Source organism: Myotis lucifugus, unplaced genomic scaffold (assembly GCF_000147115.1).
Source record: "Myotis lucifugus unplaced genomic scaffold, Myoluc2.0 scaffold_361, whole genome shotgun sequence".
Classification (NCBI taxonomy): Eukaryota; Metazoa; Chordata; class Mammalia; order Chiroptera; family Vespertilionidae; genus Myotis; species Myotis lucifugus.
In genome coordinates, this window is record NW_005871409.1 from 535,899 (window position 1) to 561,033 (window position 25,135).

Below are 25,135 nucleotides of genomic sequence, written 5' to 3' on the forward strand. Positions count from 1 at the left end.
AACAGAAACTGTGTGTATGTGTGTGTGTGTCTGTGTGTATCTGTGTGTGTGTGTGAATTTTCTTCCACTGACTTTGTTATATCAAACTGAAAAGATAGATTTTGCTCTGTTTTCCAAAGGAAAGAAGCTATGAATCACAGGAGTCCAATCCTATCCTGGCAAAGAACAAGAGAATTTGAGAAGCAGCAGTTTCCAATTAAGCAATACCAGTAAACACACCCGTGTCCAATGAGAGAGGAAAGAAAGTTGCTTTCATTTTTAAGATTTTTTCTGCTCGGGGAGCCCGCACAGCAATGGCTGGTGAGTGACTCCAGTTTTTCCACTGTTTATGGCTGTGTTTTGGGGGACTTACAGCTCAGGAGGAAGGCTGGGGGAGAGGAGCAGAGCCATGAAAGGGGCACTCAGCAGACAAAACTATTCTACTGTGGGATGTGGGTGGTGGGAGCTTGGGTCACAGAAGTGACTGTGCTAACACACAAAGTACTTTAGTTAATATGTTACAGCTTCTTGAGGGAAAAATAGGAAATTCCAAAAAAAATCTGCATCTGTGTTCTTAAATATTTCCTGTGATTTTAGGCTTTTCTTTGGGCTCTTACCGCCCTAGAATTCTTGCCCATTTTAAGAGCATCCTCTTGTTTGAGTGAGAGGCCCTGCTGTGAAACACAGGAACTTGCATTTCCTCCATGTTTCGTTTTCAGCAAGCAAACCAGCTGTGGTTCGTGCTCTCAGTCTCTACAAACAAAGCTGCTTTCAGCCCTGCCCCTGGAAACAAAATGCATTCTTCTACAAGTATAATATGTTTATGTTTACTGCTATACAAATTGAATATCATGTGTTCTTAAGTATTGATAAATGTGATAGGAAGTGAATAGATGGTGGGTGATACAAAAACTGACCCATGTCAGCTATCATGGATCTCCGTAGTGAAGTTGCTTCAAGTCTGTGAACGTCAGTTTCTTCATCTATAACAAGGCACAGGCTTGAGTAAGGTATGTGCTATTGTAAGTGTGGCCTGTGGAATCACCTCAGTAGCTGTTAGAAATGAAAATTCACAGAATGAAATAAAATAAAATGAAAATTTGATAGATCCACCCTGATCTATCAAATCAGAATTTTTAGAGAGAGAGAGAGGAAGGAAGAGAGAGAAACACTAATTTGTTGTTCCACTTATTTATGTATTCATTGGTTAATTCTTTTTTTTTAAAATATATTTTATTGATTTTTTACAGAGAGGAAGGGAGAGAGATAGAGAGTCAGAAACATCGATGAGAGAGAAACATCGATCAGCTGCCTCCTGCACATCTCCTACTGGGGATGTGCCCGCAACCCATGTACATGCCCTTGACCGGAATCGAACCCGGGACCTTTCAGTCCGTAGGCCGACGCTCTATCCACCGAGCCAAACCGGTTTTGGCCATTGGTTAATTCTTTTTTAAAATATATTTGTATTGATTTCAGGGAGAGAGAAATAGAAACATGAATAATGAGAGAGAATTTTTGATTAGCTGCCTCCTGCATGCCCCCACTGGGGATTGAGCCTGCAACTTGGGCATGTACTCTTTTTTTTTTTTTATATATATATTTTATTGATTTTTTTACAGAGAGGAAGGGAGAGAGATAGAGAGTTAGAAACATCGATGAGAGAGAAACATCGATCAGCTGCCTCCTGCACATCTCCCACTGGGGAGGTGCCCGCAACCCAGGTACATGCCCTTGACCGGAATCGAACCTGGGACCTTTCAGTCCGCAGGCCGGCGCTCTATCCACTGAGCCAAACCGGTTTCGGCTGGGCATGTACTCTTGACTGGAATCGAACCTGGGACCCTTCAGTCCTCAGGTGGACACTCTATTTACTGAACCAAACCAGCAAGGGCCATTTGTTGATTCTTGTATGTGACCTGACCTTGTATGTGCCCTTATTAGGGATAAACCCTGCAACCTTGGCTTATGAGGATGAGTCTCTAACCAAATGAGCTACCCGGGACCAGGGCCTATGAAATCAGAATTTTTGTGAATGGGGTACAGGCAGCTCTTGCTTATCTAGATTTTTAGATTCTTGATTTACATTAGAGAACCACTACCTGGAACTACTACCTGGAACCTATGGAAGGTCTTGTCTATATCTAAAATTCTATTGTTTTCACAGACAAGAGACAGGAAGAAGATCCCATCTATAAGGCCAAGTCAATTGCCAGGAACATGATCGATGGCTTTTTTGATGATTTGATAGAAAAAAATGTTATAAATAAGGATGAGTTACAAAGGTTGGGAGAAGGAGTGGACAGCATTGTGAACAAGACTGAAAGTCTACTTGAGGATATCACTGAGAAAACTGAAATGACAGGCAAAATACTTATGGACCGTATCTTAAACCCCAAGAAACTACTGTGTTTGCGTGAGTATCGCAGACCAAAGGGCAAGTAACTAGTTCTTTATCTACTCTCATTGCAGCCTTTTTCTTTTCTTATTTCTATTCACATGTGGAGCATGAATTGTCCACATCTCTGGTACCTTCTTTGCCTGATTTTCTCATTTAATATTTCAAAATGCCCTGATCTACTCCTGTCCCTGTTCCAACATCCCCAATCACTTTACACTGATGCACATTTTCTTTAGCAATTGTCACCTTCAATCTTTCTGTAACATTTATTTATTTATTATAGCATTTCTCTCCCTGCTGAAATGTAAACTCCATGAGGCATGTATGTCTGCTTTGTTTAAGAATATATCCCAATCCACAGAAATTGCACCTGATAGGTGCTGAGTAAATATTTGTTAAATGAATCAATAAATGGTGCTGGAGTTGTATTCGATTTAATGAGATCTTTTAGCTAATCTGTGCTACTCTGGCCATACACTATAGTCATTAGAGTCATTCCAAGATATAGAATATCCAATGGAAAAAAAAAACAAAAAACAAAAACCACAAAACAAAACACTATCTTCTGCTTATCTCCAGAGCATGGCGGGTTGCATTTGTATTTATACATTGCAATCAAAGGAGGGACATAGGTGGGTTACATGAAATCCATTGGTGATAGATTAAGGAGGAGGGATTGTCAGGGCCAGCCTGACAGGGTTGAGCCGGGCTGAGGCAGGGAGGTGGGAATTGAGAAAAGAAAGAAAGACAGGAAAGCGGGATCGGGAGGACCCCAGTTCTCTTGATGAACTGAAGCAACTTTATTAGCCACACAATACTATTTATACATAATACACTGAATAGGAGGTCTATCAAGAGGAATGTATTCTTTGTTCCTCTTAATCTCTAAGCAGAAGGACAAGTTCTCAGTACAGTATATCTCAGTAAATAATTACAGACTTCTTGGTAAGCTATGAAAGGCTCTACAAATGTTGCTCTTATTCTACTGATAAACGCCATCCAAACAAGTCTGGGAAAACTGTGTGGGTAAGGGTCCCAGCTTTGCTAGCCCCTTCAGGTGCAAGGACCTTGCCAGCTTACATCTGGCCCCCAACAGATCCCCCTTCTTTGTTGGGGAAACCCCTGGGATTGGATAAAAAGTAAAATGATGGACACATACTTAGGTGGGTGCAGGATTCTGGATGGTGGACAAATGGTGGCAATGCAGGTCCGACCCTCTGTGGTTTGGTCCTGGGCAACTTGCAGCAATGCACAGCTGCTGACTGCTAGCATGATAAGGCGTCTTCACCATCTTTAATTCTGGACTGCTTCTCTTCTCGTTGTCTCACAGGGCCACTGCTATTCTGTGGCTGGAGCAGTCCTGATAATTCCTCTCTGTTGCAGGAATCCACATGGTCTTGGAGTTGTTTTCTGAAAATATATAAACATATTCTCGACCAAAGGTTAATAAAGGAATCATATCTATAATTTAGACTTGGGATTCTTTTAATTTTTGTCCAAACGATTTTCCTTCAGCTTATTTGACACCATATGTGTTTTTCATGTGTGTCTTGCTGTTAGCATTACAAATGAAAAATTAATTTTCAAGTAAAAATATTAAAGCAATTAAGGCATTTACTTAACAGGTTATTATTCCACTATCCCCCCTTTTTTATTTTTTAATATTAGGAGGTTTTTGGAAATTTTTTAGTGTAGTCTTGATAACTTTTAATTTTAAATTTTTGTATAAAATATGACTGCTTTAAGTTTATAGTATGTTAAACAATATATCTATGAAATGAAAATTTTGATTAATACTTCTTGAGCTAGTTTTAATTAATCTGAAAACTTGACTATTATTTTATTGTTAGATTTAATATTTTAATAACAATTTTAATTTATACTGTAAATATTAATGGAAAGGATTATTTTGTATCCTTGAGAAGGCCCTGAGCATTCCTGGTGTTAAGATGGATTTAGATATAGGGTAGTTGCTGTTAGCCAAGTCTCTGTTATCTGGGTACCCATTTCGGCTGGACTAAGTCTCTTTCTGTTATCTAGGTCCCGATCTGAGCTGGGCATGGGAAGCACAGCAGCCATGGGGGCAGGAGACCTTCCTCAGAAGGGGCGAGTGTTCAAGCCCCTGCATAGTTGGGGGGGTGAGGATCTCTGCCCCACCTCTGCTGACCCCCAAGTTCTCCCCTGAGGCCCCCTGCGACTGTGCCTGTCTTAGGTCGCCCCTCCCAGAGGGGTCTTACCCGTCATTGACTAACCAGCCATCCTCTGGGGCCAAGCAGGGTGATGTGAGGTTTAGTTCTGTCTCCTTGGTAGCGTATGCCCCTGTGGCCTCCATGCCCAGTAACTGCCTTTGGGTCCCCTCGCATGCTGGCGGGGCCCCGGCATTGATCATGGGGAACCCAGGTTTGCTCTCCAGAGAGGGCCCAGCTTACGCTATTGGTCAAGAGACAGATCTATGGTACCAGCCACCATGAGGCTTTAACCTCAGTATGAACAGAGAGCTTAGGCAACAGTTGTAGGCAATTGGAAGAGGGACCCCCTTGGCAAAAAGGTCAAGAGAGGTCAATATAGAATGCTTAAGTGCCTTCCCAGGGGGCCTTCCACATAGTGGAAGGGATAAAATCCTTTCATGTTCTTATTAAATTGCTGCCAAACAATTAGTTTGTAAGCTTGTTTGGAATAAATGTTAATATGCTGTTGTAAAATATTAAAAATTATTAATGAGCTTTTGTTATTTTAAATTATATCTTAAAATTCTACTGCTGTATTTTAAGAAATATTAAATAAGATAACTTGTTTTTCCCTTTCTTAGAGGCAAAAACTTAAAATATATATTTATTAATTATTTATTTGATAAAGCTTTCTATGTGATTTCAAGTATATTAAATTGGCTTTATTAAAAAATCCTTTAAGAAAAGAAAATAAACTTTTGAAAACATTTCAGGGCCCATGAAATGTCCTAAAGTCATTCCTTGATTATAGTTTTGAAATCTAACTTAAAAGACTATTAAATATATATGTGTATATATAATTTAAAGATTATATACCTTTTATAATTATTAAAAGATATCAATTAAATTAAAACTGATCTTTGTATTTAAAATTTTTGGTTGGGATAACAGAATTTATCCTCTTTTTTCAATTAAACAAATGTTGAAATTTTATTATAATTATATTATTTCTCTCAATTTATTTAACCAGAACTTTAAACTCTTAGCTGGCAAGTTAAATATTTAGCATTTCTCAATCAGTAACATTTTTAAGAATAAACTTTAAAAATACATGACATAATCAATAGATTTAATTCTATCCTTTAGATTTTTCGTAAGGGAAATTTAGATTAATATTTTAGCATTTTGTTATTTCAGAATATCTAATTCAATTTAGCTAACTCCTAAGCCTGGGGTGCCATTGACTGAAAACAGGTAACCATTAAAATGCAAATTAGTTACATTCTTTCTACTAAGGATGGGAAACTGAGAAGCAAGCCTCTTTTTAAAAGTTGTCACTGGAAGGAAATTTTTGGCCTACCTGCTCTGTTGGGGGAAGGGAGGCTAGCCCTTCCTCTATTAGAAATTGCTTTGGGAAGCCAGCCTTAATTAAAGGGTGTAGCTGTCTTTTACCTGGGCTTAGATTTTTATAATTAATATATTTCAATAATTCTTGAGATTTAAATCTAATTTCTTATTTTAAGGCATATTCTTTAGCAAATTTTTGTAACAGAGATAATTTTACTGAATTTCCTTTTTGGCCTTGAGGTTAACTTTTTAATATTCTTTATTAGTATTTAAAAACTGTTCTTTATTATGGAAATGCCAATCCTGCAGCTAAAATCTAGCCAGCATCTTTTTTCCTTTGGGTCAAATTTTCCATTTTTCTTAGGAAATAATCAGTCTTGGGTTTTATTTTGTATATTTGCAAAGAGATTTCAGCTTAAAACTCTATCTAAATGTCCAAAATCGGACAATGCGTGCCTTAGTTCCAAGCTAGTTTTCTCTTTATACGTGTACAGAAATCCCAGACGTATTTTTAAATTTCAGATTTGGTGGCATTTGCTGTAGCTGTATCAGAAATGCAAGGAAATTGTCATTTCTTCTCTATGTGGGAGGTTTTAAATCTAATGATATTTTGTTTATTTCAGTAGGCAAGGGCAGCACCCAGGGCAGACAGAATGTCTTATTCCTATGGATCCAAGGTCCAGCCCGGTACTTCCAGGGGTTGCTCGGAATAGCTCTTGTATCTATTTTGCTCTCTGGGGCAGGCTGGGTGCTGTGCAGCCTGCTGGCCTTGAGATGGCATAGAGACAGGAGGGTAAATAGACAATGCCCCTGTTATTTGCCATGGCTGGGCTGGCCCCTTTTGGTAGTTTCCCGACTGGTGTTGAGGCAAAGAATTTCCCTGGATATCTGTCTTAGATTTACACTCATTTGCCCAATGTTTTCCTTTTTTACATTTAGGGCACAGTCCAGGTTGTTTGAGACCTCTGCCATTTCCTTTATTAATCCCTTTATTAGAAGGACACTGTTTTGCTATGTGTCCTGTTCCTCCACAAATGTAACACTTGTATGTTGGACTTTTCCCTGTGCTAAATTGTTGCTGAAGAATTCCTTCAATGGTGGTTCCCTTTAATGCAGCTGCAATGGCAACTCCTTGTATATATGAGGGACCAATATCTGCACAAATTCGGATATAATCTGAGAGAGTCCCCTGTCTTTGATAGGGCCGCAGTGCAGCTTGACAGGCAGTGTTGGCATTTTCATATGCCAACTGTTTAACTATTAACATGCCAGCCTCTCCATCCACCACTACTCGGCCAACAGCCTGTAATAGCCGAGAGACAAAATCCTGATACTTTTCATCTGGCCCTTGAATAATTTTTGAGAGCTCCTCTGTTTTCTGACCAGAGGTGGGTAACTTTTTCCAGGCTCTAATCCCAGCTCCATTAATCTGTCCATAAGCTTCCTGGGGGTATTGAATTTGATTATGGGTATCAGCATAGACTCCTTCACCTACCAGCATTTCATAAGAAATATTAATCTGGGCAGCTCGATTACGAGCAGCTTGTTCCTTAGCCTTTTCATCATATTCTGATTTCCACAAGAGATAATCCCCTCCTGATAAACAAGCCTTGGCAATAGCTCTCCAATCATTAGGTGGGAGAGCCTCTGAGGCCATAGTTTCCAAGATGGTTAAAGTATAAGGGGAAGTGGGCCCATACTGAGCACAGGCTGTTTTTAACTCTTTTAAGGTTTTAAAAGGAAGTGGGTCATAAGCACGCTCACGCTGTCCCGTGTGAGGGTTCACCTGTTCCATAACAGGGAAGGCATGCATGCCCAAATCCTCACCACACTTTCGTGCCTCCTGCAAAGCCATCTGGAGAGGGGAAAGTGGAACTGGTGCTGCACAAGGCAGCGGAGAGCGGCGGGAACGGCCCCCGCGGCTTCTCTTTTTCTTGCCAAGAAGCTTTAATTTTTCTAAAAAGCATTCCAACACATCCTCTATATCACTGCCCTCTTCAGTTCCAGCAGAAAAACATTTTTCCTCCTCTTTTGCCTGAACAATACCTGTATTATCATCATGACAAAGAGCAGCAGCTTCCTCAAAATCCTCCTCATCTTGAGGAGTTAAATTGTCTTTAAAAGTTACATTATTTCTTTTTAATATACTGTCTTTTTTAGACCCCTGTTTTGTGCTATCACGCTGTTTCTCCTTTTTTTCTGGCTTAAGAGATGGTTGATTATGGTCATGCCTGGGATCTAAATAATCCCGTATTAAATTCGATAAGGAAATGCAGACCTCCTGAATGAATTTTAAAAAATTTTCTACTTGCTTGTCATTAACCTTAGTTCCTTTACTATTGAGCATAAACTTTAACATTTGCCCATAAAGGGCATTTTCTCTAGATTCTAATTGCCCCATGCTTTACTCCCGACTATCAAAAAATTGCTCCTCCCTTACCTTAATGAGTGCACTCTTTATCTGGAGGAGTTTCTCACCGTCCTCTCTCCAAGCCCGATGGAGTTCCTCACCGTCTTTTTCCCAGTTCCTCAGTCCCTTAGCTCGGGCGCCAGATCTGTCAGGGCCAGCCTGACAGGGTTGAGCCGGGCTGAGGCAGGGAGGTGGGAATTGAGAAAAGAAAGAAAGACAGGAAAGCGGGATCGGGAGGACCCCAGTTCTCTTGATGAACTGAAGCAACTTTATTAGCCACACAATACTATTTATACATAATACACTGAATAGGAGGTCTATCAAGAGGAATGTATTCTTTGTTCCTCTTAATCTCTAAGCGAAGGACACAGCAGAAGGACAAGTTCTCAGTACAGTATATCTCAGTAAATAATTACAGACTTCTTGGTAAGCTATGAAAGGCTCTACAAATGTTGCTCTTATTCTACTGATAAACGCCATCCAAACAAGTCTGGGAAAACTGTGTGGGTAAGGGTCCCAGTCTTGCTAGCCCCTACAGGTGCAAGGACCTTGCCAGCTTACATCTGGCCCCCAACAAGGGATAAAGCAAAGCAGGGGAAACCCCTGGGATTGGATAAAAAGTAAAATGATGGACACATACTTAGGTGGGTGCAGGATCAATTAACATGATAATGAAGGAATTTGTGGTATCTGTCCTGGCACCCAGCACATTTGGTTGTGCCCCAGGGGCTCCAGAAAAAGGGAAGTTACAGGTTACTCAGACATTTCAAGGGTTTGTTATCATAGATGCAAAAAGACAGATAGGGCTCAGTTAAGGTAAAGGTTGACCTTGTCAGTGAAGATACCGGCCTAGGATGTAACTGCCCACCATCACTGCTTTTAAAGTTTAATTTCAGACCATCCTTTAGGTCTCTGAGTTTGCAAGACTGCCATGCCGGCCTTTCCTGAGCTTGTCAGGTCAGCATGTGGCCCCTTTTGTCAACAATCCCAAAAGATATATCTCTAAGAATCTGTATTTATCTGTGTTAAAAAAGGAGATAAGCAATTTGACACATACATGTGTCTTTCTCTCTAGAGAATGGGTCAGCCACACCTTTCCTTTGAAAGGACAGACAGTATTTTAAGCTTTTTGAACCATGTGGTCTCTGCCATAACACAACTCAAATCTGCTGTTGTGGCATGCAATCAGCAATAAACAATAAGTACAAAATGAGTGTGGATGTGTTCCAATAACACTTCATTTACAAAAACAGGTGTAGGGCTGAGTAGGGCCCACAGGGCATAGTTTGCTGATTCCTACTCTAGAATAAAACATACACATGGGTATATTCCAAATCCTTCCAACATCCCTCAGGGATTATTTTGTTGTTGTTGCTGTTGTCGCAAGATGAATTTTTGTAGAGATGTATTTTTCCTCTTTGAAATGAAAAATGCTTTTGCAGAAAAGCCTTGATTAAATAATTTAATGATTCCTTGTATTAAATAAACAGGAAGATAATGACCTATTCCTTATTTTGTGGAAACTCAGCCTCCTCCTTCACTTTGTAGAAGGTTGCAGTTCTCTAAAACAAATTTGGAGTTTAAAGAATGAGCCAAATCTCCATGCTTCATATGCCATCTGCTGAACATAGTAATTTCCTTGTCAATGTTAGGTGAAGAATTTGAGGTGTGTAGGCTCTAGAAACTTACTTCCGCTAATGCATATTTATTTTATTTTGGCAGCTTTTCGTGAAAATGAGGATAGTGAATCTGAAAACAGTGAGTCTTCTTCCTCAACAGGTAACTGCCTCTAAGTCTCACCTCACAGATGAAAACTTCTAGTGTCGTCAGAAACAGATTTGTAGGAGTGGACATATATCAGGAGCCCTTAGTACATGTTTAGTTTGAGACGTGCTATATCCAAGGCAGGCGTTGAGTAAACAGGATTTTGCAGAAGAATCAAGGATGGGAAAACATTTGGGGATTCTTCAGCATGTAATGGTAGATAGAATTCCAGTGGTGGGACTGACAAAGGCTGTCTGGGGAGAAATGCTGATAAAGAACAACATAGGTAAAGACCTAGAAAACCCGTGTTCTCAATCAATTTTCGTCTTTGGAAATAACCTTCAGAGTAGAGCATCGATGCTTAACATTTTGTTCACTTCACCTCAGAATCTGAAAATGAAAGTGAAGAAAATGAAGATAAGGAAAAAGCTGAATCAGTCCACACATTGGCTCCCCCTCCAACAGGTAACTGCCATCAAAACCCAGTGGCTCATGGGAGCCCTCATACATTACTTGGCGTAAGGCAGCTATACAGTGGCCCTATGTTATGTAGTGAAAAGACCACTGAATTTAGGTTCAGGAAATCAGGTGTTTTTCCCTTCTGCCCCTAACAAAGTCCCTCAAAAGTAAGATTAACACGTGCATTCCTCTCTTTAATTCTAAGAATCTAGAAGTGAAAATGAAGATGATGAAACTGAGGAGCATGCTGGCTTGTCCCAGGCATCGGTTCTGCCTCTGACAGGTAATATCATGGACATATAAGGACACTGATTGAGCTAGGGCATATGAAAAGGCCTTTTGGCACAGTGGAAATAGAAATGGAGTAATCCCCCACACACACCAAAAAAAACATCTATGCATTAAGTCCATCTGCCACCAACTAAACATGTTTTCTGGCATCTATTTCTCAGCTTTTCTGAAGTTCAAATTTTTAAACGGGATTAATAACATATTTAAAGGGATTCATGAAACATCTAAGATATAAGCAACTAGCAACTGCACATAACAGAATAAAGATGTGGTTAAGAAAAGTACATTAGGAAGACAAAACAGTATCAATCACACATACTATGTGATCACCAAAGAACCTGATGAAATATGGGGTCACATTAAAGAATGACAGTGTCTAGAAAGGGAGTAGTGATGGCGTTGTCTTCTGAGTAGCAGATCTTCAGAAGTTCTGAACAAACAAAGGAAGAAAAACTTTATAATCTGTATTCATTCTTATATCTATTCTTATATTACATATATGCATCTGTTCATTGAAAACCTACAATATGCTATTCTAATTAATGTGTTTATAGCAATAAGCAATACAAAGATCCTGCTTACATGGAAATTACAATGTAGTGAAGGCAGAGATGTAATGAACATGCAGAAGCAAAGTAGCACAATTTCAAGGAACATACTTGAGAAAAGAGGATTCGCCCATAGAGAGATGTTGGGGTGGGTGGGAGGTACATGAACCGGGAGGATAGTTATGAGAACTCTCTTGAGGTGATATTTCAGTACATACCTGAGCAATAGTTTTGCCAAACTCTAAAGCAAAAACATTCCATGGAAAAGCAAAAAAAAAAAGAGCAAGGGCTCTGAGTCTGGAATGATCTTGTCATAGAAAAGGTCAATCTGGCTGAAGAGCATGAAATTAGCTAGAATGTGGTAGGAGAAGCAGCTAAGGAGTCAGACTATTGCTGCAATGCCATTTTGGGGCATTTTAGAGAGTGGAAAGAATTGGATTTTGTTTGCAATAGAAAACATTTAAGGAGTTGTTTTTTGTTTTTTTTGTTTTTTAAATATATTTTATTGATTTTTTACAGAGAGGAAGGGAGAGAGATAGAGAGTTAGAAACATCGGTGAGAGAGAAACATCGATCAGCTGCCTCCTGCACATGTCCTACTAGGGATGTGCCCGCAACCCAGGTACATGCCCTTGACCGGAATCGAACCTGGGACCTTTCAGTCCGCAGGCCGACGCTCTATCCACTGAGCCAAACCGGTTTCAGCTATTTAAGGAGTTTTTAAGAGGAGTGATAAACAAGCATAGAGTCAGAAAAGCTACTTGAAGCCTATTTGCATATTTCAGTTAAGAGATAATAGCTTTTAGTTTAGAACTGCAGTAATAGAGATTATGACAGGGAATTAAATTTGGGATCTATTTTGGAGGTAGAATCAACAGAAACTATAGATGAATTGGGTGTGGGCTAATAAAAGAAGGGAAAGAATCAAGGGTGGTTCTAGGTTGTTTGGCTGGACAACTAGGTACCACTTACTGAGACAGCGAAAAGTTGTGATTCAGAGTAAAATCAGGAGAAACAGATTTACAGGAGTGGACAAATATCAGGAGCCTTTACTACATGTTTAGTTTGAAACGTGCTATATTAAGGCAGATGTTGAGTAAACAGGATTTTGCACAAGAATCAGGGATGGGAATACATTTTGGGACTCTTCACATGTAATGGTAGATAGAATTCCAGTGGCGGGACTGACAAAGGCCATCCTTTGACAAAGGAGAAATGCTGATAGAGAACAACAGAGGCTCCAACATAGAACAACCCAACTCTTGGACGTATGGCAGAAGAGGAAGAGTCACCAGTGGGACAGATTTAGAAAGAATGCTGGAAAATGCAGCATCCCAGAAGCCCAGAAAAAATCTTTCAAAAAATAAGATGTTAAATGATGAGAAAGGGGAAAAGTGGTTTTTGGTAACCTTGATAACAAGTACTTTAAGTGGTGAGGATACTAGCCAGTTTATATTACATCCAGGAGAAAAAAAAAATGAGTTGAAAAAGTGAAAATAGACAAAGCCTTAAAAAGAGTTTTGCTGAGAAGTGGAGAAATGGGACAATAATAGCTGGAGGGGAAGTGAGGTCAAGGGTAGGAGTTTTTAACAGATAACTTGATATGAAGGAATGATACTATTCCAATGGGGATAACACAGTGGGAAGAGTGAGAGAAGTTGATGGTGGAGAAGGCACAGCTAAATAAATGCCTGAGTCAAGTCCTGTGGGTGAGAGGGAATGGAACTCAGAGCATAAGTAGAGGTACCACACTTATTGGGGAAAGAACTTGTCTTTATTTGTAGTAGGAGGAAAAATAGAGTAGGTGGGTAGATATGTAGATGAACTGATGGATTCGTTGGTTAAAAATTAAATCATTTTTATGCAAAAACTATTAAAAGGAACAGAGGTTTGTTGTACTAAGGAAAAACAAGAAACCAGGAGATACTTGGTAGCTGTTTTCAAGTTGACGATAACTACTGTATTCATTAACAAGCAGTTATAAACTGTGCCAGTTATCATTAATGTGTGCCACATTATCTTGCTAGATACTGGAAATACAAAGATTAAAGACACTTTCCCTGTCCTACTTAAGCTTACAGTACAATAAACACAAGGTAAAATACAATAACTTTTTAGATGAGACAATTATATAAAATAATGTGGAGATAAATTAAAGTCAGGAGAACTCATGGGCTTTCACAGGGAAAGAAATTAGATTTTTTTGTGATAACAATGTGAGAAATACATAACAATACTTAGCAGGTTCTCACTTTACAACATTCAGAACTATTCAAAAATGATTTAGAATGCTTTAAGTAACTTGTTAGTAGAGATATTTCAGAGAATGGTAGTAATAAATAGGGGTATTGTATGCAGCATTCAAATACCTGAACGGTAACTTGATTAGGCCAAATGAACATTAGGCTTCTTTCTAAATCTTAGGTACTGTGTTTATATGAATGTAATGAGTTGGCTTTTAAAGATTAGTCAATGCTGTGAGCACTAACAAAAACAGAAATATATAGTGGAGGTCACGAAGAGGCAGAAAGAAAAGAGGGGGAATATTTAAGTTTTTGTTTTAGTAATTTAAATAGAAAACATTTTTATTATATTAAGCTGTAGGGTGAGATGGTGGTAAGCAATTCTTAAGAATGAAAGCTCACTCAGCAGAGATGCATGATTGCAAAGCAGTGGACATTATTGCTTAATGAGGGTTTCTTTTTGTTTTGCTTTTTCTCTTTTAGCTCCTCAGGAAACCCAGGCTTCCCAACCCATTCATAAGTTGAAACTTTGTCCTCCTGATCATTTCCAGAGACTGAAGACAAGAAAGGCAGATGAGGTATTTTGCTTTGGAATAGGGAGAAACACAATTTGCCCACTTAAACAAGATACTGGAGACATACCGGGAATTTTAGTTCATGTAAAAATCATAGGATGTTATCTAATCATGCTCTCTAATAAGTGATCCTCACATTACCTTTCCTGTCTCTTCCATCCCATCCTGGAACACATTCTAAACCCCTAACCAATGCCAAGTTCCTACTACATGTGTTCAGTCTATGGTCCTCTTTCCTCATAAGGACATAGAGTAGTTCCATTCCTAAGCTCTTCAGCCATCCATTCTGTAATGGGAAAAGGTCTGTTTTCTATGCACTTTGGAGGCAAAAATGAGGAGGCCTGGGACAACTAATTCTGTGTTTTTTAATTGCAGATTTATCCAGTGATGGAGAAAGAGGGCAGAACACGCCTGGCCCTCATCATCCACAACAAAGATTTTGATCATCTTTGTAAACGATGGGGTTCTGAAGATGACCTTGTGGGGATGCAAGACCTGCTAGAAAGCCTTGGATACTCAGTGGTTGTAAAAGAGAATCTTACAGCCCTGGTAAGCACTCAAGAAAGTGGGACAAACTTCCTACCATCCTAAACAGTTTTGAACTTCTTCCTTAGCAGCGATACGAACAAAATATGCATATGTTATAGGAATTATATTTGTTCAAGAATAGGGTCTCCTGGATTTCTGCCTCCTCAAGTGCAGTCTCATAGCAAAGGTTCAGATTACCTTTTAGTAGTAGTATCTCACTAAAATTCTGGATCTCTCTAAAGGTCTCAATCTGAGAGAAAATCTATTACTTGATAGTATTGGTGAAACAAAAGGCCTGGGCCCTAAAATTGCCTGATACCTACAGAATGAGCTCATGAGATTTTTATAATTTCAGTATCATGTGTCTAAATGTAAAGGCATGTATGTATCAAAAAACAAAAACAAGTTTACACACACACACACACACACACACACACAGAGTTATGATTCTGGCTCTGCCTAAAATATCCTGGGTAACTTTAGAAAACCATGTAAACCTAACTTTCTGTTGTTCCATGATGAGTGAATTTGTTAAGTGTTTATAATTTTTGTCAAGAAAACTCTCTTTTTTAATGAAAACTTACAGAAACTCCAACATATGAAACAGATGAAAACTAAGCCTTCCTATTGGAGACTAGTCATGTCACTTGCCCCTCATTCTATTTCACTGGTTCTCAACCTTCCTAATGCTGCAACCCTTTAATACAGTTCCTGTTGTGGTGACTCCCAACCATAAAATTATTTTCGTTGCTACTTCATAACTATAATTTTGCTACTGTTATGAATCGTAATGTAAATATCTGATATGCAGGATGTATGTTCATTGTTACAAATTGAACATAATTAAAGCATAGTGATTAATGACAAAAACAATATGTAATTACATATGTGTTTTCTGATGGTCTTAGGCAACCCCTGTTAAAGGGTTGTTCGACCCCCAAAGGGGTCACGACCCACAGGTTGGCGACCCACAAGTTGAGAACCACTGTTCTATTTCATCTCCCAGCATCGTCCTTGAGTCCAAATCACCTGATCCCTTGTTGCCTACACCGTTTTGTTAACTCCATCTACTATTCAGTTGCAAACTGTATATGGAGAGTTCCTTCATCGTGATTCTGGAGTCTCTTTCAGGAAATGGTAGCAGTGCTATGTGAGTTTGCTGCCCGCAAAGAGCACCGATCCTCGGACAGTACAATCTTGGTGTTTATGTCACACGGTGTCCTGGAAGGAATCTGTGGGACAAAACACAGAGGAGAAGAACCAGATATACTTCACGATGATACAATCTTCCAAATTTTCAACAACCGTAACTGCCAGAGTCTAAGAGACAAGCCCAAGATCATCATCATGCAGGCTTGCAGAGGAAGTGAGTCTGAGTTGGGGGAAATCAGGGAGTGGCTTTACACTTTTTTTCCTATTCGTATGATGTCTAGCCTTCTTTTTCTCAGAGATGGGTGAGAAAAAAACATTTCATTACTACTCTCAGGCCCAGTCCAGAATTGTATTAAGTTTGTATTATTCTTTTTTTATATATTTTATTGATTTTTTACAGAGAGGAAGGGAGAGGGATAGAGAGTTAGAAACATAAATGAGAGAGAAACATCGATCAGCTGCCTCCTGCACGTCCCCCACTGGGGATGTGCCCGCAACCAAGGTACATGCCCTTGACCGGAATCGAACCTGGGACCCTTCAGTCCACAGGCCGACGCTCTATCCACTGCGCCAAACTGGTTAGGGCAAGTTTGTATTATTCTTAAAGAAATTATAAGTAGCCTAATCAGGAATGCCCCATCATTTGTGACTATATCGTCAACAAGTTTACTCTAAAGTTAAGTGGGCTTGGTATGGTTCACAGTCAGTGAGGTAGTCTTTCTAACAGTAAGAAGATACTTTCATTTTTAATAAATGCTGTACCAAAATGTATTGAAGTAAAAGTATAATGGTAAAAAAATGTATGTTGTGTATGTGTCTATGTATGTGTTTGAATATAACATCTTTCATATGACACGGATGTCTCTCTCAGGAGGTGATGGGGTTGTTTGGGTACCAGACATGGGAGAAGCCTCTGCATTGAGGTATTGTTTCTGGAGTGATGCTGTTACAAAGACCCACGTGGAGAAGGACTTCATTGCGTTCAAATCATCAACTCCACGTAAGTGACTTCATAGAGAACACTTTCTCAACCTATTAGTTCCTAGATTACAGGCTAGGCCATGATAATATTTTATCACTATTTTAAGAACATCTCCTCTATAATGAGATATTGTTGGTGGAAGATCTATTTAAAATATTAAAATTTACATAACTAGAAAGTTACAAGTCCTGATTTTGGAGGAAATTTTCAAACTACACAGAAGGTCAAGGAAGATCCAGACTTAAAATAGTCTAACTATAAATAAAGTAAGAGGTTATTTTTTTGTTTTTGTGTTTTTTCATATATATATATATATATATATATATATATATATATATATATATACACATACCCATGGCACAGAAATGTATCATCTTCTCATGGTTTGGTATACCCGATCATGTACTAGCAATTAAATGAGCGAACCAAGAAAATTATAATAATTGTACTACATATCCTAGAATCTCTTGGCCTGTTATTTAAAGAGTTACATAGCTGTATTTTTCAGAGGAGAGTTAGAATTTTGGGAGATGCTCACTTAAGGTTGATATTTAATATTCTAAAAATAGATAAACTTATCTAGAAACAGAGAACAGATGAGATGGAATCCTACATCAAAGACCTGAAGAACTCTAGAGTTCAAGATCAGAGCTAGAAATATTAGTCATCAAATTAGACTCAGGCCCAGCCAGCATGGCTTAGTGGTTGAACATCAACCTGGGAACTGGGAGGTGGCCGTTTGATTCCTAGTCAGGGCACATGCCTGGGTTGTGGGCTCCATCCCTAGAGTGGGGCATGTAAGGGGCAGCCAATCGATGATTCTCTCTCATTATTAATGTTTCTCTCTCTCTCTCTCTCTCTCTCTCTCTCTCTCTCTCTCTCTCTCCCTCTTCCTTCCTCTCTGAAATCAATAAAAATATATTTAAAAAATTTGACTCAGAAGGTAGGGTCAGAGAATAAAAAATAAAACTAAGAGTATGTGTTGTCAGAGTTACTTAGAAAGAATCTGCTGGAGTTACCAATAGTTTCGATGTGAATAAGAGCTCAGGTAAAGATGAGGCCCAATGAGTTACCATTAGATTAATGACTTGGAGGATGTGGGTGATTTGGAGGATGTGGGTGACTTCGAGGATGTGGGTGACCTTGCAGAAAGTCATTGGGTAAATATAGTGTGGGCGGGAGAAGCTAGACAGGAGTGAGCAGGCTGGGAGAAAATGAAGATGGTGAGTAGAGATATATTTGAGAAACTTAACTATAAAAAGAAAGGAGAAATAGAAAGATAGCTGCAGATAAACTGACAATTAGAATATTTGCTTTTTTATGATAGAAGATAATTGATCACTTTGCAGTGGTAAAGAGGAGTAGTAATTCAATAGATACTCACACAACAAAACTTTAAGTGTAAAAAAATTATACTAGAAAATAGTATGGATGAAGAGAAGACCCAGAGTCAAAGAACATCAAGGGCTGTATTCTTTTTTATACTGTGTAGTAGGTGCTGAAAGGATATATGTCCTTTTCCACTATGTTCAATCCTAAGGTCCATAAGTTTTGGCCCTGCTACTAATAAAATCAAGGGGATTTATGATTGAGGGTCCATGGTGGTTTTCTTTGAACTGTTATAAAAACCTGTGGTCCTAGCTTTATCCAGATTTGGCCTCCCTCTTTCCTCCAAAGCATTAAAATCAAACTTTGTCTAAAAGCTACGGCTTTAGGAGGCGTTCATACTTAAACAATGTCTGCATAACTCAATATTTTTATACTTTTTATTTGCAGATAATAGCTCTTGGAGAGGGGTCAAAACTGGCTCTTTATTCATTTCCCAAATTATCTACCACTTCAAGGAATATGCTTGGTGCCATCATTTGGAGGAGATTTTTCGAAAGGTAGGATCTTTTCCTTTTATTCCGTGCCCCAGGACATTTTGTAGAAACATTTACAAAATGTTTTCAGGAATCCTGAAGCCTTAAGTCCCTTTGATGCTCTTTCCTGTAGTCCAAGTTTACTTTAGTTTTTTGAAGTAATACATGGAACCAGTGTGAGTTTCTCCAATTCTAGTAGCCTTGCTCATTCAGGGAATGTTTTTGAAGGTACTAATTTCATTGTGTATGCACTATATCCAAGGATGCTAAAATTTCTGTTTATATCATGTAAAAATAGCCTTTCTTCTGTTTATATCATGTAAAAATTAGCCTGGCCCCTAAGTGAAAAGTTCAAATTTCCTCTTTCAAAAATCTCTAAAGGCTTTCTTGGCTACTTTAGGTTCAACATTCATTTGAGACACCAAAGGTACTGGCCCAGATGCCAACGATTGAAAGAGTATCCATGACCCGGTATTTCTACCTCTTCCCTGGGAACTAAGGTAAATGGAACCAAGAAGTGGACTTGGGTGCTTCCTGCTCAGAGTCTTTACATAAAGTCTAGATAGAATGGAGAGCAATGATAGAGTGCTGCTGCCCAGTCATCACTAAGGCTCACCTTATCTGCCCTTTTTTAATGGCCCTTGGAGGAACCCTGGTTTTATTTGCATAATAAATACAAATAAATGATTGCATAAGAAATGATTAAGTCCATATAGAAAGTTCTTCAGTCCTTACTTCTCTCAAAAATCTACTCAGTAAGTAGGAAATATTTAGTTCTGATGCATGCACTAAACAAAAAAATGGGACATGTTACATACAGCTGGTGTTTTGGCTTCCTTCCCAAAAAGCCTGTTTTGCTGAGTCATATCCCTACTCTGTTTGACATGAGGCTTGCTAGTGCCACAGTGTCAATTAACTGCTGATGAATCTACACTGAGGCAGTGAGGCCCTGGTAAAGTTTGTCTTGTTTGGGCATGATAGATACATAGCCCTTTTGTGAAGATATATCTCATAGTAGAAATTAGTTCTGTTTATATCTTACTTCTAGTTACTAATAACAACATTCTCTTTCTACTTTTTCCAGGACAAATGGAGACATTATGGTCTCTATGATTCTCCTACTTTAAAAGGTCAATTTTTCATGAAGAATATTTTTGTACCAAACATTCAATTGCCTACCCTTTACAAATGCCAGGCTAAAATCATAATCTTACTGCTATTGAATTAATGCTCAATAAAGTTCCTTTAAAAGTATGCTTGTTTTCTCATTTTATCATAAAGGTAATTCATGCTCACTGTAAAACAAATTTTAAGTATAGAGAAACATAAAAATATTTTTAATGAAGAAATAATACTTCTTGCCATGGCCTGTGTGGCTCAGTTGGCTGGGCATCATCCAGGCACTGAGGGATTGCCAGTTGGATTCCTGGTCAGGGCACCTGACCCTGTTGTATCTCCATCCCCTATTGGGGCAGCCAATCAATGCATCACTCTAATATTGATGTTTCTCTCTCTCCCCCTTCCTCCTCTCTCTAAAATAATAAGAAAATATCTTTAAAAAAACGAATGATACTTCTTAACTTTCTCTTAACTCTATTTGTAATAACCTGCTAATTTTATAAAGTCCCTTGATTTTGTATCAATTCTGTTTCTGTTTTCTTTTATTATTTTGTGATAACCCTCACTAATAGCAATAAAAATACCCTAAATACTATTTTTGATTTTGTAATATTCCATCAGGCATTTCATTATATATTATTTAAACTTTTACTTACTTTTAATGTCTTTTTTAATATGGATTTCCTGCACACTGTGTGATGATAAATATTTTTAAGATTTTACTTAGTCTAAGTATAGGTTTATTTTCTTATAATATTGGGTTTATTTTCTTATAATATATTCCAAAAAGTGGAATTTCTAGACGCAATTGTAAATATTTTTACACATTTTATTGGCAAAATTTTGTGCCCACTTCTCTGAATATAAGAAATTTAAGATAAGTACTGACAAATAAATTAAATGTCTCTTTTTAATAAAGTTACTAATATAATAGATGAAAATAGTCAATTTCATTAGTATATTTTTATTATTATCATTGATTGGACTTTTAACACCTTTACTAGCTAGCTTTTAATGTGAATTATTAATTCATGTTGTCTTTCTATTTTGTTACATACAAGTTTTGTGTATTTTTCTCAATAACTGTGGAAATACTTTCTGTATAATAACATTTTAGTTCATAGTCATATGTTAGCAAGCATTTCTTAGTTGTTTGATAAAAAATGTTGTGTATGATATTATATAAAACACACAATTTTAGTAATTCACTTACATTCATTTCAATTTGCTTCTATTTTTCAAACTTAAATAGTGTACTACTCCATCTATATTTTCCTATCATTGTATTTAGATTTTTAAAAATCTTTTTCTAAAATATATGTAAGTTCTTTGCTGTGAACTATGGGTTTCCATACTGAGGATATTATTGATTGCAGTATTACAAGCCACATTATATCTTCCAATGGATATGAAAGATATACTACATGAATCATTTTTTAATATTTTATATATTGTAATATTGTCTTTAACATTAGTTTAAGACAGGGTGAGGACCATCAGGCCCACCTGCCCAGTAAGGCCTGTGACATCATTTGGTCTGGCCCTGCCAAGGCAAATGCAGACAGGACTTAAAATCCAATTAATCTAGGAGTGTGTGTTTTTTTTCATAGCAAGATAAATTTACATTAAGTGAATTATCTTAATCAAATAATGTTATAAATATCCAAATGACCCTTAAAAGAAAAAAGGTTCCTCACCTCTGGTTTAGGATGTGCTCTTGGCTATTTGTTTATGAAGGATGTAAAATGAAGACACTAGACTTTGGTATATATGTTAGAGAATCTTTGACTGTAATGGATTAAAGTCCACTCAAACTAGCATCAAAAACACCCCAGACAAGACAACAACCTTAATGTGAGCATGCAATAGGTAATCTGATTTTCCCTTAAAAAGAAAACAAAAATAGAAAGAAAATCATTGTCTCTGAATAGCATCTCCAATGTGGAATGAGTTCTTTTATAGCCTGCATTTATATATAAGATAGGAATTGTGGCATTCTTAAAATTAGTTAACTTCTCTGATACCAGTTTTAGGTTCAACGTAGGTACACTAACACTTGACTCTATAGAGCAGGTGTGACGGGCTGTGTATGATGGCTCTCTTTTGCACTCTCTGTCACATAATGGACAACTGTTTATGGCAGAAGTCATTACTGTTACATGCACTGATTTAATGTTCGGGGCTGTGCCACATCATACTGTTAATCACCGTGGTTTTATAATCTTCATTAGTCTTCCCTTATTCACACTTGCCTTAATTATTTTTGTGCATGCTCCCAGGTGAATTTTAGAATGATGTTATACGTTTTCTGACAATTAAAATGAGGTGTGAATGGGATGTAAATAGGTTCATTTGGTTACCTAGGATCATGTTTTATACAATCATTAAGCCACATTTTTTTAAATCATTAAGCAAAGGTTTATATTTTCTTCATATATATTCATTAACTTTTTTGATAAGAATATATATAAACTTAACTCAGCATCCATTTTGAACATTTACTGACCTAGAAAACTTTTCCCTTAGTTTTTCTTTAAAAATTCTACATATAAAATTTCATCACCTGCAAATCATAGATTTGTCTCCTCCTTGCCAATATCCACAGCTTTTATTTTACATTTATGAAGTTCTATAATTTATAATGGAGATGTGTTTAGATAATATAAAACAATTAAAACAGTGATACTGGCCATCCTTAATTATTATTTTAATGGAAAGGCTTACAGTATTTCATAACTAACTATGTTTCCTGTTGATCTAAGGTAGATTTTTTATAATAAAATGTACATTTATATTGTTATTTTTCATATGGTTCATCTCCCTCTCAGGAATGAATACTATTTTGAGCCCTTACATTGAATATAGTAAATAAAAAGAAAGTTATTATCTTTCTATTTGAACTACTGATATTACAGTCACAGGTATCCTGATATTAAGCAGTGATTATGTTTTTAGGATAAAATTTTCTTTGTAACTTAGAATTATTCATTGAATCTCCATTTTAAATGTTGATAATATTGATTTAGAATGCCCATAATTATAGACTGGATTGTCATTTATTTTAATTTCTATTGATTTGATTTATAATTATTTATTTCTAACTTGGCTATAGGCTAATTATAATAATATTTTCAATGAACTATAAATCATATTTTTATGAACCCTAGCATATCTACAAATGTTTTATCCAATAGCTCACTTATAAGTTCACCTAAAAACACATATAAAGACCAATCTGAATATATTCCTCAATAGTAGCTTTTAAAAATGATCAGTGTAAACATTTTAAAACATTACCAATATACCATGTCGACATGTCAGTATTCATTATTTTAACTTTCAATCTGTAGATGAAAGCCAATTTGTATAAGCACTAAAAAGGCTTTATTTTGTTTTAATCTTGAGAGCATCAAGACTATGTAAAAATACCCCATTACATTTGAAAGCTATAAGGAAATAATGAAAATCTGTGTTCCATGGAATGATTTATGTTCCCTCTCTTTCATCTTGCTGTTTTTCTCCCTCTCTCTCCATATATATTTAGATACATACTGTACAAGCTATTGTATGACTTTCATTTAAAAAAATAATTGCCTAGGATTAAAATGAGTAGCAGAGATGTAAATCATTGTAATATAAACAGCATAAGCCTAAAAATCTGGGGAAAGCCAATCTAGGGCTGGTTTGGTGGTGGTGAGGTGGGAGGTCTCCACCATGTCCTTGCCCCAGCTGCCCTCAATGAGTGCCTTGTATTTCACTCTTTCTTTTTTTAAAAAAATTATCTTTATTGCTGGAAGTATTATTGATGTCCCCTGTCCCCTTTTTTCCTCATCGACCCCTCCACCCTGCCCCCCACTCCCCTTCCAGGCCTACTTCACCATTGTCTGTGTCCATGAGCTATGGATATAAGTTATTTAGTTAATCTTTTCTTTTGTCTCCCCTCCCCCCTGCCCCTGCCTCTTTCCCTCTTAGATGTGTTAGTCTGGAGATGTGTTAGTCTGTTCCATGCTTCCATGTCTCTGGATCTATTTTGTTCATCTGTTTATTTTATTCATTAAATTCCACATATAAGTGAGATCATGTGATACTTGTCTTTTTCTGACTGTCTTATTTTGCTTAGCATAATACTCTCCAGGTCCCTCCATGCTGTCTCAAAGGATAAGAGATCCTTCTTTTTTACTGCTGCATAGTATTCCATGATATAAATGTACCACAGATTACTTACTCAATCACCTACTTGTGGGCACTTGGGCTGTTTCCAGATCTTAGCTATTGTAAATAGATCTGCTATGAACATAAGGGTGCATATATTCTTTCTGATTGGTGTTTCAGGATTCTTAGGACACATGCAAAAATGCTCAAAGTCATTGATCATCAGAGAGATGCAAATTAAAACAACAATGAGGTATCACCTCACCCCTGTCAGAATGGCTATCAAAAACAAATCAACAAACAAGTGAGGTTGAGGATGTGGAGAAAGGAGCACCCTAGTTCACTGCTGGTGGGAATGCAGACTGGTGCAGTCACTATGGAAAATAGTATGGAGTTTCCCAAAAAATTAAAAATGGAACTGCCAATTGACCCAATAATCCCATTTCTAGGAGTGGCAACATGAGCAAACATGAGAAAAATATTCATTTATAAGCCCTCTTGTCCATGAAGATATTCTATAAACAATTTCTCATTGAAGATTCAACTCAGTTTTCAGCTCCTTAAATTTTTTTTATTTTATAATTTTCTCCCAACTCTTGGGAGGAACATGAGAAAGCATATTTACACATGTTCTTGAGAGGTAGCATTTATCAGACAGGCTCCACACGGTCAACAGAAGATGGGAGGAAAGGAAATTGAATATGGCTATGAAAAGTTAACAGTTCAATATGATAATGGTGGTGATTATAGAAATCTACACATATATTAATCCTGCCAGACCTGAGGCCCTGAACCTAACTGTCCCCTATACCTGGGCTCCTGAGCATTAAAGAGAAAAAACCAACATGATATAAAAAAATGTTAGTTACATGCAAACAAGTGGTTAGAATAAGATGGAACTTGGAGACATTGTAGAAAATAGGTCTATCTTTCATCTACCTTTCATCTAGTGCCAATATTCCACCTTTGTGTGGAAATTACCGAAAAATCGGTACAGCGGTCTGGTAGGGTTAAAGTTAGAACTTTAGACATAAAATTAGTGCATGTAAGAGTCGTGAAATCTGAATAAAATGTATGGTTTTTATCAATGTCAATTTCCTTATTTCAATTTTGTTCTGCAATTACCCAAGATGTTACACTGTGTGAAATTGGGTGA

The 25,135-nt window shown here is 37.4% G+C and overlaps 1 protein-coding gene across 1 annotated transcript; it reads left to right on the plus strand.

Moving 5' to 3' along the window:
* Positions 1-141: 141 nt before the first annotated feature.
* On the plus strand, positions 142-19,962 carry LOC102431309 (caspase-12-like). Its single transcript, XM_014466790.2, is given in 9 exon segments — positions 142-300; positions 2,147-2,395; positions 14,560-14,600; positions 14,602-14,733; positions 15,844-16,078; positions 16,736-16,864; positions 18,623-18,732; positions 19,109-19,208; positions 19,793-19,962. Coding segments are annotated over 8 exon segments (1,002 nt in total). The 5' UTR covers positions 142-293; the 3' UTR covers position 19,208; positions 19,793-19,962.
* Positions 19,963-25,135: the final 5,173 nt, after the last annotated feature.